Below are 15,753 nucleotides of genomic sequence, written 5' to 3'. Positions count from 1 at the left end.
CAATCCCAACAACTTTATTTTCCCTCTCCAATTTCCTTCTGTCTGCCTCATTTGATACCCAGCTAAGATAAAGTTTATCAGATACTAGATATTCACTAATATTTTATGCCCAGACCTTTATAGTGCCAGTTAGTTCATCAGTTGGATGAATTATTCTTCTCTCCATTTACAACTGAGATGATGGAATGTATTTTCATTATCTACATTATTGGGAAAACTGGAAAAAATTCTAGTATGTGACAAGTATAATTCATCAATCAACTGACCAATTGAAGGAAACTTCCTTCTGTGTCATTTATTGACTGAGAAAAATAGGATTTGCTGAATATTGAGATTTTAAAATAGATTTGACTGTCTTGCACTAAAATTAATCTTGATGTATGTTAATGAGAAGTTTAGAATTTCAATATAAATTGCAGATTAATTAATGTGTGTTTCACATGAAGGTGATTTTATCAATCAGGTTATTATCCAGTTTCAAAAATACAAAAAAAGTAGATTCCTGTTTGCTTTATGACATGAAAAATAAGTTGCAAGTATGAGAATATACTGCATTTGAGGATAAAAGTAACATTGAATTGACAGTTCGCCAGATCAATGTTTAATTACATTGCCGCATCATGGAATTTAGAAAAAAATTGAATCCTTTTCTCCTAATGGTACTTGTTAAGACAAATAATCTACCGTGAAGTAGGTGTTTTAGTGAATATTTTAAGGAGTATCTTAATAGTGGACAGAGAAGCAGAGAAGGTTAGAGAAGAAATGTCAAGCTGAGGGCTGAGACAGCTGTAGGCACAGTTACCAAGAGTGGAGTGATTAAAATCAGGGATTCCCAAATGGCCAGAATAGAGAAATGTAGAGATCTTGAATAAGTTTGGAGAAGGCTATTGAGTTGGGGAGCTACAAGGCCATTAAGGAAAACAAAGATTAGAATTTTAAAAGCAGAGAGTTGCTTGACTTGAAGCCAAAGTAAGTCAATGAGCACATGGATGAAGTGTAAATAAGTTTTGAAACAATTAAGATGGGTGCAAGTGTTATGGAGGAGGTCAGTTTATGTCAGATGGAAAGTGGGAGGCTGGTTAAGATGCATTGCAATATTTAAGTTTAGGGGTAACAATGGTTTGAGTGAGGATGTTAACAACACACAATCTGAAGGTTAGGGGTGTGAAATCATGCTAGCTTGGTGATGGGCTTGATATATGGTCAGACACAATATCTTGAATTTTAAGGATCCTAACTCAACTTAAAGAAAGTCATGTGTCTCAGTGGTAGTGTTTCTATCTCTGAACCAGAAGTTCTGAGTTCAAGTTAGCGAATGTGGTCCCCTTATTAGGTTAGAGGAGGAGGACGGGTGGGAGACTCTACCCCTGTAGTGCCTCGGGTTCCTCGCCTGTGCGCTTTTATAGAGAAAAAAAACCTTCCCAGGTAAGCTAGCGCGACACCAGCTTCCGGGTCCGCTAGACGTTTAAAAAAAACTTTAAATTTTAACCGTTTAAAAAAATAACTGGACTATACCGCGACTTAAACTAAACACCATCATACAGCCGTTACCTGCTCCGCCGAGAGAATCGAATTTGAGGATAGCGAATGTGGTCCCCTTGTTCAAGAAGGGGAGTAGAGACAGCCCTAGTAACTATAGGCCAGTGAGTCTCACTTCTGTTGTGGGCAAAGTCTCAGAGAGAATTGTAAGGGATAAGATTTATGAACATCTTGATAGGAATAATGTGATCAAGGATAGTCAGCATGGTTTTGTGAAGGGCAGGTCGTGCCTCACAAACCTTATTGAGTTCTTTGAGAAGGTGACTAAGGAAGTGGATGAGGGTAAAGCAGTAGATGTGGTGTATATGGATTTTAGCAAGGCGTTCGATAAGGTACGCCATGGTAGGCTACTGCAAAAATTATGGAGGTATGGCATTGAGGGTGCATTAGAGGTTTGGATTAGGAATTGGCTGGCTGGAAGGAGACAGAGGGTAGTAGTTGATGGTAAAGGTTCATCTTGGAGTGCAGTTACTAGCGGTGTTCCACAAGGATCTGTTTTGGGACCATTGCTGTTTGTCATTTTTATAAATGACCTGGAGGAGGGGCTTGAAGGCTGGGTGAGCAAGTTTGCGGATGATACGAAAGTCGGTGGAGTGGTGGACAGCGAAGAAGGATGTGTCAGGTTACAGCGGGATATAGATAAGTTGCAGAGCTGGGCAGAAAGGTGGCAAATGGAGTTCAATGTAGCTAAGTGTGAAATCATTCACTTTAGTAGGAGTAACAAGAAGATGGATTACTGGGCTAATGGTAGGCTACTTGGTAGTGTGGATGAGCAGAAGGATCTTGGTGTCCATGTACACAGATCTCTGAAAGTTGCCACCCAGGTAAATAGTGCTGTGAAGAAGGCATATGGCGTATTGGGCTTTTATTGGTAGAGGAATTGAGTTCCGGAGTCCTGAGGTCATGCTGCAGTTGTATAAGACTCTGGTGCGGCCTTATCTGGAGTATTGTGTACAGTTTTGGTCGCCATACTATAGGAAAGATGTGAAGGCACTGGAACGGGTGCAGAGGAGGTTTACCAGGATGTTGACTGGCATGGTAGGAAGATCGTATGAGGAAAGGCTGAGGCACTTGGGGCTGTTCTCACTGGAGAAAAGAAGGTTTAGGGGAGATTTGATAGAGGTGTACAAGATGATTAGGGGTTTAGATAGGGTTGACAGTGAGAACCTTTTTCCGCGTATGGAGTCAGCTGTTACTAGGGGACACAGCTTTAAATTAAGGGGAGGTTGGTATAGGACAGATGTTAGGGGTAGATTCTTTACTCAGCGGGTTGTGAGTTCATGGAATGCCCTGCCAGTATCAGTGGTGGACTCTCCCTCTTTATGGTCATTCAAGCGGGCATTGGATAAGCATATGGAGGTTATTGGGCTAGTGTAGGTTAGGTAGGCTTCGGTCGGCGCAACATCGAGGGCCAAAGGGCCTGTACTGTCCTGTATTTTTTCTATGTTCTATTTCTATGTTCTAAGTTCCACTTCAAGACTTGATGATCACAGAAGGTGCATTTACATCATACCCAATAGATTGACTATTAACCTGTAAGCCTTCGCAATATGCCTCTGGCAGTTGGCAGAGTCACCAGCTCAGCCATGCTTGATACAGCAGGCACCTGTCAAGCTAAAATCTCTGGTAAGGTTAGGGTTAGGGTTAGAGTGAAGTGGTGTACTTGGAATCACAGAATTATTATTCTGCAGGAGGAGCACATTTGGATTGTTATGTCCGCGCCATTCTCCTGCTTCCTCCTATAACCCATCATACTGTTTCTTTCCAAATAAGAGTCTAATTTCCTTAGGTCACATCAAATGAACCTGCCTCTACCAGATTCTCAAACAGTGCATTCAGACCTATATCACTTACTGTGTGAGAAAGATTTTCCTCGTGTCACTTTTGCTTCTTTGACAATTATTTTAAGTCTGTGTTCTCTCCTTCCACCAGTGGGAACAATTTCTACCTATCTACACCATTCAGAACCATCACAATTTTGAATACCTCTATTAAGTCTCCTCGTAGACTTCTATCCTCTAAGGAAGATAGTCCTAACTTTTCCAATCCACTCTCATAATTCAAGTTACTCCTCATTCTCATTAACTTCTTCTGTAGCCGCTTCAATACCTTTAAATCCAAACACACGGTATCCAGAGCAATACTACAGCTGAGGCCGAACTAATATCTTGTACATTTTCAACAACACACTTATGTATTCTATGCTCCTGATAATAAAACTTAGAATATTGTATGTATCTCCAACCTTGAGAATGCATATCTTGTGCAATGTGGGAAGTCCAGGATGCATTGTGCTCAGGAAGTGCCAAGAGTTGCACCAGCTCTGGGTTTCAAACGTTAAGCAACAGTTAATGTCACTACGGTGCACCCTTGAGGCTGAGAACTACATCTATGGTACATTTATAGATGTAGTCACCCCACGGCTTAATAGTTTGCAGGCGGAGTTGAAATGGGTGACCACCTGGCAATCAAAAAGAAATAAAAGGCTGGTGCAGGAGTTCCCTGAATGCTTCTCATTGTTCAATCAAATCTGAATACTGATGAGAATGATCGTACATCTGAGCAGTGCAGACAGACCCAAGTTCATGACAACATGGATGGCTCAGCTGCTCAGAAGAAAGAGGGATGGAGGTATAGAGGATACTGGAAGAACAATAATAGTAAATGATTCAAAAAGAGGATAGATCAACATTTCTGCAATCACAGATGTGAATCAGGATGGTGTTGCCTCCCAGGTATTGCATTTTGGTAAAACAAATAAAGGCACGATTCTACAATTAAAGTGGGGCTTTGGGTAGTGTTGTAGAACAGAGAAACCTTGTGGTTCATGTACATAATTCTCTGAAGTTTGCATCACATGTAGTTAGGGTGGTTAAGAAGGCACGTAGCACAGCTTACCTTGATTGCTTAGACCTTTGAGTATAGTTGGGACATTATGTTGAACTGGTGAGTACTGAAGTCCTGTATCCAGTTCTGGTAGCCCTGTTATACGAAGGATATTACTAAGCTGAAGAGGATTCAGAAGAGATATCATACAGTCATAGTGTCACAGAGATGGACAGCACGGAAACAGACCCTTCAGTCCAACTTGTCCATGCCGACCAGATATCCAAACCCAACCTAATCCCACCTGCCAGCACCTGGTCCATATCCCTCCAAACCCTTCCTGTTCATATACCCGTCCAGATGCCTTTTAAATGTTGCAATTGTACTAGCCTCCACCCCCTCCTCTGGCAGCTCGTTCCATGCATGCATCACCTTCTGCATGAAAAACGTTGCCCCTTAGATCTCTTTTATATCTCTCCCCTCTCACCCTAAACCTATGTCCCATCCCAGGGGAAAAAGAACTTTGTCTATTTATCCTAACCATGCCTCTCATGATTTTATCGACCACTATAAGGTCACCCCTCAGCCTCCGACACTCCAGGAAAAACAGCCCTAGCCCAGTCAACCTCTCCCTATAACTCCAATCCTCCAACCCTGGCAACATCCTTGTAAAGATATGCCAGGATGTTGCTGGGAATAAAGGGTTTGAGTTGTGGGAGAGGCTGAACAAGCTGTGACTTTTTTCACTGGAGCATAGGAGGTTGAGGGGTGATGTTATAGAGGTTTATAAAATCATGAAGGGTCTTCGTAAGATGAACGGCGTGTGTGTTTTCCCTAGGGTGGGGGATTTTAAGACTGGGCAGCATATTTATAAAGTGAGAGGAGAAATATTTTTAAAAAGATATAAGGGACAATTTTCTTTTACACAGCGCGTGGTTGTGTGTGGAATGAACTTCCAGAGGAAGTGGTGGATGTGGTTACAGTTACAATGTTTAAAAGAGATGTAATTAAGTACATGAATAAGGAACGTTTGGAGAGAAATGAACCAAGCACAGGCCCGTGGGACTGGTTTAGTTTGAGATTATGGTTGGCATTGGATTGTTTGGACCAAGGGTTTGTTTCCGTGCTGTATGACTCTGTGAATGTGACTCCACAGTGTCAAGGTCAAGGATGCCACTGAACAGCTGCTGAGCACGGTGAGGGAAAAGGTGAACGGTCAGCAGCCCTGGTTCACATCAGCAGCAACGTCATGGGTGAAAATAAGGAACAGTCAGAGTAAGAATACTAAATGAAAGGAAAGCTACCATCAATGCGCTTGGAATGAATCTGAGCAGAATAACTTACAACCAAGGTTTGGCAGAAAGAAAATGACAGCTGAACGACATCCTATCTTCAAAGAGCAGAAGAACCTATGTGTATATGGGCATAACTCTCTGAAAATAGCAGGGCTGGTCATGTGAACAGATAATAAAACCTCCAGTAACTTAGGTTTTGTTGATAGAGGCACAGTTACGAGGGCAAGGAGGTTATGTTGAACTTTTATGACACACAAGTTCAGCCTCAGTTCGAGTATTGTAACCAGTTCTGGGTGTTGCAGCTGTATAGGGTGCTAGTGAGGTCACACCTAGAATACTGTATACAGTTTTGGTCTCCTTACTTGGCAAAGGATGTACTGACACTGGATAGGTGCAGAGAGATTCACCAGGTTGATTGTGGAGTTGAGAGAGTTGGCTTATGAGAAGAGATTGAGTAGACTGGGACTATACTTATTGAAATTTAGAAGAATGAGAGGGAATTTTATCAAAACATATAAAAATTTGAAGGGAATAGATAAGATAAAAGCAGGAATGTTGTTTCCATTGGTGGGTGAAACAGGGACTAGGGGGCATAGCCTCAAAATAAGGGGAAGCAGATTTAGGACTGAGTTGAGGAGGAACTTCTTCACCCAAAGGGTTGTGAATCCGTGGAATTTCCTGACCAGTGAAGCAGCTGAGACTACTTCACTGAATGCTTTTAAGGCAAAGATAGATTTTTAAGACCATAAGACATAGGAGCAAAAATTAGGCCAATCACCCCATTTTTGAACAGTAAAGGAATTAAGGATAATGCTGAGTGGGCGAGTAAGTGGAGCTGAGTCTATGAAACGATCAGCCATGGTCTTGTTGAATGGCAGAGCAGGCTCAACTGGGCCTACTCCTGCTCCTATTTCTTATGTCCTTATGTGCTACACTTAATGGTTCCAGCCATGAGGAACTTCAATTATGAAGACAGATGTTGTCACTGGATAAAATGGATGGAGGCATTGAAAATCATGAAAGGTCTGGACGGAGCAGATTGGGAGAAACAGTTCCCACTTGTATAAGAGACAGAGGATACAGTTTTAAAGCAATAAAAAAGCAAAACTGATATGAGGGGTGAGTGTTGAGGTCTGAAATGTACTGCCTGAGCGTGTATAGTGGATGCAAGTCCAGCTAAAGCATTCAAATTGGAATTAGATTGCTATCTGAAAGGAAGATGATAACACGCTTAAGGGAACAACAACAATAATCGATGACTCATTTAGAGAGCTGGTGAGACACAGTAAGGCAAACGAGGTAAAAACAAGGACTGCAGATGCTGGAAACCAGAGTTTAGATCAGAGTGGGGCTGGAAAAGCACAGCAGGTGGGGCAGCATCTGAGGAGCAGGAAAATCGAGGTTTTGGGCAAAAGCCCTTCATCAGGACCACGAGCCTCTGCGCTAATTCAATGATTTCAGATATCGTGGGTTGCTATCCCAGTTAATACAATCCTGACTCTACCTTAGCTGGTAAATAATGCGACAAATATTTATTAGCCACCACAAGCAAAGATGCGTTTGTAGCTAACAGAGGGAGAGGCCAATGTTATTTCTACACTCAGGAAATGAGGAACATGAACCTGCGTACATTCCAAGGTAGGAGCAAGGGATTAATTAATGAATGAGCCCGATCGATCCTCCGGTCGATAGGGGGCGCACGGCCGCGTAATCCGGTCCGCGCTGCAGGTGTCCGATCAATCCTCCAGTCGACAGGGGGCGTACGACCGCAGATTCCGGTCTGCACTCAAGGTGCGGCGGGAGCCCGATCGATCCTCCAGTCGGCAGGGGGCGCACAGCCGCGTATTCCGGTCCGCGCTGCAGGAGTCCGATCAATCCTCCAGTCGGCAGGGGGCGCACGGCCGCGGATTCCGGTCCGCCAACATCAAGAGGCTGATGGTGGGGGCTGGAGTAATGGAGGCTGAGTGCAGGCGGTTTCACGGCTATCAGTTCGAGGCTGACGAGCTCTTCCAACGAGGCTTGGCCCAGCTGGGAGACGCGGTGCGGTGTTCCGAGGAGCGACTCCTTGAGGCCAAGGTGTACTATTACTGCAGGTAGAGTCCCGGGCCCAGTCTCCCTGACATGGTGCCGTTTGGTTTCACTATGTTTTAATCCAGATGCAGCATCTCAAGAGCCAAGGTCCAGCTGCTTGCCATTCCTGTTCATCACAAACCTGATTCCTAAGACTCCAGTAACTTCCCTTTTTAATCTTATGGTATTTTCATCTATGTTTTGCCCGCTATTTTAAGGGGGTAGGTTAGCTCAGTTGGTTGGACGGCTGGTTTGCAGAATGATGTCAGTTCCCACACCAGCTGAAGTTGGTAAAAAGCATTGCCTGAGCCATAGTCAACCTCAAGTTAAAGCAGCAGCAGCAGTTCTCTCTCTCTCTCTCTCTAACGAGCCTCTTGGTCTATGGCAGTTTTTTAAAAAAAAATTTTACACAGACAAATCAAAGAAAAATGGAGCAGAATAGGCTCCAAAGAGCATCATTATCAAAATCAATGACAAAAAGGCTAAAACATTTAAACTGAAATATAATTTTGTCAGGTGACAATGCACCCTAGCCCCCTACTGATTACAGAATGCGTGAAATGTTGTGGTGGACAGCATGCATTCCCTCTACAAGGATACCCAAGCATGGACATAATCATGAAAGAGGCATGCTACCTGAAGCTTTTAACATGTTCCTCATTCCATGATATGCCTTTTTTCTCTATTCCTCTGTTCTGACATTTTTGTGAAAAGATAAAGCTGATCTTCTCTCCTGAATGGCAGCAGTTTCTCTGCACGTGCAAACTTCCAAAAATAAAAGAAAACTACAATTATTTGGTTTCTGCACAGACACACAGATTCCACTTTGGTGATTCTACCAGTTTAATGTGAACAGCTTTAGCAGCATTCTGAGTGTGCAACAGAAGGAATTTTGCATTGTACAATAGTTTTCCATTATACTATATCTGCTAAGTTAACCCGAATGTATCACAATGCAGACTTTTTCCGTTATCCTTACCCACTTGCCTTCCCACCTCTTTTGTCATCCACAATCTTGGCAATAACATTCACTTTCCTAATACTAGCCATTAATAAATATTGTAAATAAGTGTGGTCCAACACTTATTGTGGCACTCCAGTAGTTACAGGTTGCCATCCTGATAATGCCTCCCTTATCCCAATTCTCTGTCTTGTTAGTTAGCTAGTTCTCTATCTATACTTATATACTACCTCCTACACCATGTTACTACTTATTAAGCACCTTTTGAGAATCCAATATATTACATTCACTGAAACGGATCCCCTTTATCTATCCTGCTTGTTGCTTCCTCAAACCATTATTAATTAATAAGGAATCTGGAAGATTACTGCCAGTGCCTTTCTGTATATACATCCTTTAATATCCTAGGATGAATCCCAAAGGTCCAGGTAACTTAAGTCTTTGGCCCCAATGGTTTCATGAATATATTTTCCTCTAGTAATAGTTATTCTATTTATATACTCTGCTCCTTTTGCCCCTTGATTATTTAGTAGTTTTGGTGTGCTGTTAGTGTCTTCTACTATAACAATCAATGTATTTATGAAACCTCTCTACCATTTCCTGGTTCTCCGTTTCCCCAGCATTGTCCTTTAAAAGGCCTATGTTCACTTTGGTTTCTTGTTTCATTTTTATATACTTAAAGAAACTTTTGCTGTCTAGCTATTACTTGCAAGTAAGACTATTAGGTATAGGAACAGAGTTAGGCCATTAAGCCCATTGTTTCTGCTCTGCTATTTGATCATGGCTGACATGTTTCTCAACCCATTCACCTGCCTTTTCCCTGTAACCCTTGATTCGCTTAATAATCATGGACTATCTATCTCTGTCTTAAATACACTGAATGACTTGGCCTCCACAGCCCTCTGCGGCAATGAGTTCCACAGATTCATCATTCTGGCTGAAAAAAATGTCTCCTCAACTCTGTTCTAAAGGGTAATCCTTTCACCCGGAGTCTGTGTCCCTGGGTGCTAGTCTGTCCTACCAGTAGAAACATCTTATAGGACATAGAACATTACAGCACAATACAGACCCTTTGGCCCTTAATGTTGCGCTGATCTCTAGGCCTCTCAGTATCCAGTAATTTTCAGTCAGATTCCTCCGAATTCTTCTGAACTCCATTGAGTACAAACCCAGAGTCTTCCATCATTTCTCATATGACGAGCCCTGAATCCGCGGGATCATTCTTGTAAACCCTCAAAAGTTTACTCTCCCACTTTATTTGGTTGTCTTCTGGTGGTTTTAAAAACTTTGCCAGTCCTATGGCTTACCACTAATCTTTCGTTCTATTTGGTGCTATCATTAACTTGCCTGGTTAACCTTGGTTGGCTTCTCCCTGTCCAAGAATTTTTCTTTCTCACTGGGATATATTTTTGCTGTGAGCCATGAACAACTTTTTAAAACATCTGTAATTGTTGCTGAAACATCTTTACTGCTAAACTCATCCAATCACCTGAAGTCAGCTCTGCTTTCGTTCGTTTGTAATAACACTTAAGTAGCAAACAACTGTGTTAAGCCTACATAAGTTGTTAATTATCAAACGAAATGCTAAATTTTACCATGTTATGGCCAGTATTTGCAGTGGACCTTTGACATTGTTTATTAAATTTGCCTCAAGACATTACCAGATCCAAAATACCCTGATCACTGGTTGAATCCACAACATATTATTCTTAGAAACTGTCCAAAATACACTGAATTCTTCCTTGTGGCTACCTCTGCCAATCTGACTATCTCAATTTACATGAAGATTAAATTGCATATGATTAACGTACAGACTTTGTTTCATTCCCTGGTTATTTTCTGATTTATTCTCTTTCCAATTGTTTAGCTACTGTTAAGGCGTCTATTGACTATGTCTACCAGTGTCTTTTTTTTTTAAACTTCTACCCATATAAATCCCATGTCTTCTGACCCAAGACCATTTCTTGCTTTGGTATTTATTCCACCTTGCCTGCCTGTCATAGAAATGTACAGTACAGAAACAGACCCTTCAGTCCAACTTGCCCATGACACCAGATATCCTAAGCTAATCTAGTCCCATTTGCCAGCACTTGGCCCATATCTCTCTCAATCCTTGCCATTCATATATCCATCCAGATGCCTTTTAAATGCAGCAATTGTACCAGCCTCCACTACTTCCTCTGGTAGCTCATTCCATAGATGCACCACTCTGTGTGAAAAGAATTGCCCCTTAGGCCCCTTTTATATCTTTCCCCTCTTACCCTAAACCTATACTCTCTAGTTCTGGACTTCCCTACCCCAGGGAAAAGACCTTGTCTATTTATTCTATCCATACCCCTCATGATTTTATAAACCTCTCAGGTCACTCCTCAGCCTCCAACAGTCCAGGGAAGGTAGCCCCAGTGTATTCAGCCTCTCCCTACAGCTCAATCCTCCAACACTGGCAACATCCTTGTAAATCTTTTTTGAACCCTTCCAAGCTTCACAATATCATTCCAATAGGAAGGAGACCAGAATTGCATGCAATATTCCAAAAGTGGCCTAACCAATGTCCTGTACTGCCGCAACATGACCTTCCAATTCCGATACTCAATGCTTTGACCAATAAAGGAAAGCATACCAAACTCCTCTTTCACTATCCTATCTACTTGTGATTCTACTTTCAATGAACCTGCACTTTAAGGTCTCTGATCAGCAACACTCTCCAGGACCTTACCATTAAGTGTATAAGTTCTGCTCTGATTTGCTTTTCCAAAATGCAGCATTTCGCATTTATCTAAATTAAACTCTATCGGCCTCACCTCAGCCCATTGGCCCATCTGATCAAGATTCCATTGTCCTCTGAGTTAACCTCCTTCGCTGTCCACTACAACTCCAATTTTGGTATCATCTGCAAACCTACTAATTATACCTCCTGTGTTCACATTCAAATCATTTATGTAAATGACAAAAAGCAGTGGATCCAACCCTGATCCTTGTGGCACTCCACTGGTCACAGGCCTCCAGTCTGAAAAGCAACCCTCGCCAGTTCTGTATCCAAATGGCTAGTTCTCCCTGTATTCCATGAGATCCAACCTTGCTAACCAGTCTCCCATGAGGAACCTTGTCAAACGTCTTTGAAAATGTCAAAACCCCAAATGTATAATTCCCAGCTTTGATGTCATTGGAACCTTATGTCCATAATGGCTCTAAGATCATGGCTCTAATTAATCTGTATTTGTACCATTAATTCACTTACTTTGTTCAGAATCAAAAAGCAGCACATCACTGCTTTCTACTCATTCTTTTATGGTGCTAAAATTACTGCACCTACATGAGTTTACTTGTGCAATAGCAGATAACTTTTTTATGAACAGAAGTTATGTAATGTTTAGAGTTAGCCATTTTGCCCTTTACTAAGAAAGTGACCTCAATTCATGATATTTCGAAGGAAGAAGCATCTGAAAACCATTATACCAGTGTAAAAGTCGGATTTTTAAGACTATTTTTTAAGGTTAAATTTATGGGGTTGACCATAACATGGATACTACTTTTGAGGAGCTGAAATTCATGCTATAGTCCAAAGTACCGTATCATTAGCAGAAGCCAATTGATCTCTAAATGAATATAAAAATCACAATGAATTACGGTAATTGCTGCTTCACAGTTATTTGTCTTCTGTGCAATTTCAATAACTTTCAGCTTTTTCTGGAGGGCATTTTTACACAAAAAGAAGAAATTTCAAAACCTCAGCTAGGTATTATGACTGTATTCCATGTTTGTTACAGGGGAAATGAGCTCAGTGGAGCTGCACACAACTGACCTGATGTGTCTCAAACCTTCCCGTCAGTTTCTTCTGTTTCCTTCTGTTTCTCGTTTGCAGTTGTTTTAGTTTTTCAAACTAACATTTTAAGCTTTTATTTTTGATTTTAAAAAAAAGTTACCAGACATGTAACTCTCACTGATCATTGTAGCCATAACATTTATGTACAGGATAATACCTTGACTCATTAATGTTGACCTGTTATCTGCAAAGAACTAGGGTTGACTTTTACTTGAGATACGTGGAAAATTACAGATTCTTTGGCCAAAAATAGAGGGTCAACCTTTACATGAGATCGACTTTTACTTGCAAATACATTGTAACAATAAAATATGTTTTCACCTATACACTAACAGTGCCAACTGAAGTTATATATTAATAACCATATCAGATTGTTGTATAATATGATTGTAACTATTGTAGCTGATGTGTCTGGTGGTTCCGATAACCAATTAAAAAATAATGTTAAACCATTACCATAGTTATCCATATGATTTTCAATGTTTTTCTCTGCCTTTGATATTATCTACAATTTTCAGAGAGAGATAATCATGAAAAGCATGGAAAAGCTCTCCATTTGATTGACACTGCCATAGAATCATACAGCACATAAAAAGAGGTCATTCAGCCCACTGAGTCTGTATTCTACATCATATAATAAGCAATAGTTCCTCTCCAGTACTCAAAATCAAGAAATCCTCTTGTGCAAATTACATGCATTGTTTTAAACAATGAACTTCAGCAAGACCTTTGATAAGGTCCCACGTAGAAGGCTGGTCCAAAACGTGAGCGCCTATGGGATTCAAGGTAAGTTGACAAACTAGATCCAAAATTAACTTGCAAAGGGTGATGGAGGGTTCTTTGTAGTTGGAAGCAGCAAGCAGCAGTGTCCCAAAGGGGTCTTGCTGTTTGTTATGTACATTAATGAATTGGATGTGTCTTTTGGAAAGTTTAGTTACTAACTTTGCAGATGATACAAAGTCTGGGAGTGTTTAGTGAGGAGGTCTGATATTGATCAGCTGGCAAATTGAGCAGAGCAATGGCAGATGGAATTCAATCCTGACAAATACAAGATGATGCTTTAGGAGGTGCAATAAGGAAAAGATATACACAAAAGTAGGCCTGTCAGGAGACTTGAAGAAAATAGAAATCTTTGTTGACAAGTCCATTGATCTCTGAAGGTGTCAGCACAGATAGACAGGGCTGAAGGGCCTATTTTTGTGCTGTTTGACTCTGACTAATGGAAGTAATAATGTGGTAAGATGCAAAATGGGGATGCAACCAATTTTGACACTTTGAATTTGTGGGTGGATGGTGTATTTATCAGTATCATCTAAATGACAAATATATTTCCTTGAAACATGCTTAAGAACACATTGCTTTGTATAAAAATGGAAATGCAGCACTTTATTTTCAAGTTTACTTTATTGTTTCCATTTGTTTTGGGATTTTGTGACAGTTCCTGCTTGGATTAATGTTAGGCAGTGGCATTTGTGTGGAAATATCAAATAAAACTCCCACTTTTTCTAGGTTTATTGGACCCATTGATCTTGAAAGCTACAAAAGATGGCTTTCTTCACAAATAATTGATGCCAAGAATGACTTAGCGGCAGAGGAAGATATGACAAAGGCTTTTGAGAGACTGCTCAGACAAACTCCAAGTGATCAAGGACAAAATGACGAAACAGCAACAATAGAGACCACAAAGGTCAATTATTCGCTACCCATAGATCAACAAGCAGAGAAAATGGAGGATGTGAGAATGCAATTTCAGGTTAGTGAAGACATAGAAGGTAATGATCACAACACGTACTGTGAACTAACAGAAGACAGCCAAATAAAGGAACCACATGAAAATAAAACAATTGGTGACACTACACATCTTTCAGCTTTAACCACAGAAGTTACTGGAGAAAGCTGTACCTTATCTTTTGCTCAAGTACTGCACCTTGTGCAAAGTGGACAAGAAATCCCTGGCATTCAAAAACACAAAATTATGTCAATTAATAGTGCACCTACTGTTTCACAAATGGCAAGGAAGCTTAAACCTTGGGAAAGGGTGTAATATTTTTGTTATGAAATGGTATTGAATTATTATATTTCCTGTAATTAAAATACAATCGTAACTAGCTTCAACTGAATTAGAGGCAGATTTGTGGTTCTCCAGCTGCAATTTGAATTTGGTAACCAGATTTTCCTAGTTCTTGATGCAAGGGTCAAGATACAAAGGGTCCTCTTGTAAGAGGAATGTTCAGTCATTCACTGATAGAGATAATTTTCTTCATAATCATAAAGACATGTTGCCAGTCCAGAGTATTCTCCATTCCTGCTTGAAGAATAATCACAGCAGTAAGGGTATCTACTGCAACCTGGGAGACATGCTGTGATTTGCGAGAGAAGAGGAAAGTAGATTGAAGACTTAGAGAATGTATGATTAAAGATTCACAATTACAAAGTTGAATGCTGGTTCTGCATCTTTTTCTTAATTTTTGTAATAAGTAATGCATGTTAATTGATTACTAGTTTTATATAAGAACAGGAGTAGTCAATTCAGCCCATCAAGCCAGCTATGCCATTTAATATTATTATGGCTGATCAAACACTTTGATGCCTCTTATCCACACCATCTGTACAGTCCTTTATGCCATTGATAATCAAAAATTTATCAACATCTACTTTGAACACACTCAAAGACTGAGCTTCCACAGCCCTTCTGGGACGGACAATTCCAAAAATGGATCATTCTCTGAGTAAACATATTTCTCTTTGGTCTTAAATGGTATCCCACTTATTTTTAAAGTTGCGCTGCCTGGATCTAGACTCCCAACCAAGGGAAACATCTTACTTGCAGTACCTTATCTATCCCTTAAACTAAATGTTTTGTAGGTTTCAATGAGCTCACCTCTTATTCTTAGAAACTCTTGCGAGGACAGGCCCAGTTTGCCCGAGCTCTATTCATAAGACAGTCCTACCATCCTGGGAATAAGTGTGGTGAATCTTCTTTGTACTCCCTCAATGACAATAAAATATTTACTGAGATAAGGAGATGAGCACATAGTATTCTAGGTGTGGTCTAACCAAGTTGCCATACAATTGAAGCACTGAAAGTCACATCATATTACTCATGTACTCAAATCATCTTGCAATAAATGTTAACATTCCATTAGCTTTCCTGATAGCTTGCTGTATCTGCATGTTAGCCTTCAGTAACTTATTGACAAAGCCACTAAGGTCCCTTTGCACATTTATACTTTCTGACC

General features: G+C 40.7%; 1 protein-coding gene across 1 annotated transcript; it reads left to right on the top strand.

The window, feature by feature from the left end:
- Nucleotides 1-3,089: 3,089 nt before the first annotated feature.
- LOC140462781 (uncharacterized) lies at nucleotides 3,090-14,954 on the top strand. Its single transcript, XM_072556049.1, has 3 exons — nucleotides 3,090-3,170; nucleotides 7,353-7,753; nucleotides 14,024-14,954. The coding sequence occupies exons 1-3, from the start codon at nucleotides 3,090-3,092 to the stop codon at nucleotides 14,556-14,558; spliced, it is 1,017 nt and encodes a 338-aa protein (XP_072412150.1). The 3' UTR covers nucleotides 14,559-14,954.
- The last annotated feature ends 799 nt before the right edge of the window (nucleotides 14,955-15,753 follow it).

Source organism: Chiloscyllium punctatum, chromosome 37 (assembly GCF_047496795.1).
Source record: "Chiloscyllium punctatum isolate Juve2018m chromosome 37, sChiPun1.3, whole genome shotgun sequence".
Taxonomy (NCBI): Eukaryota; Metazoa; Chordata; class Chondrichthyes; order Orectolobiformes; family Hemiscylliidae; genus Chiloscyllium; species Chiloscyllium punctatum.
This window is presented reverse-complemented; position numbering and strand designations above follow the sequence as displayed.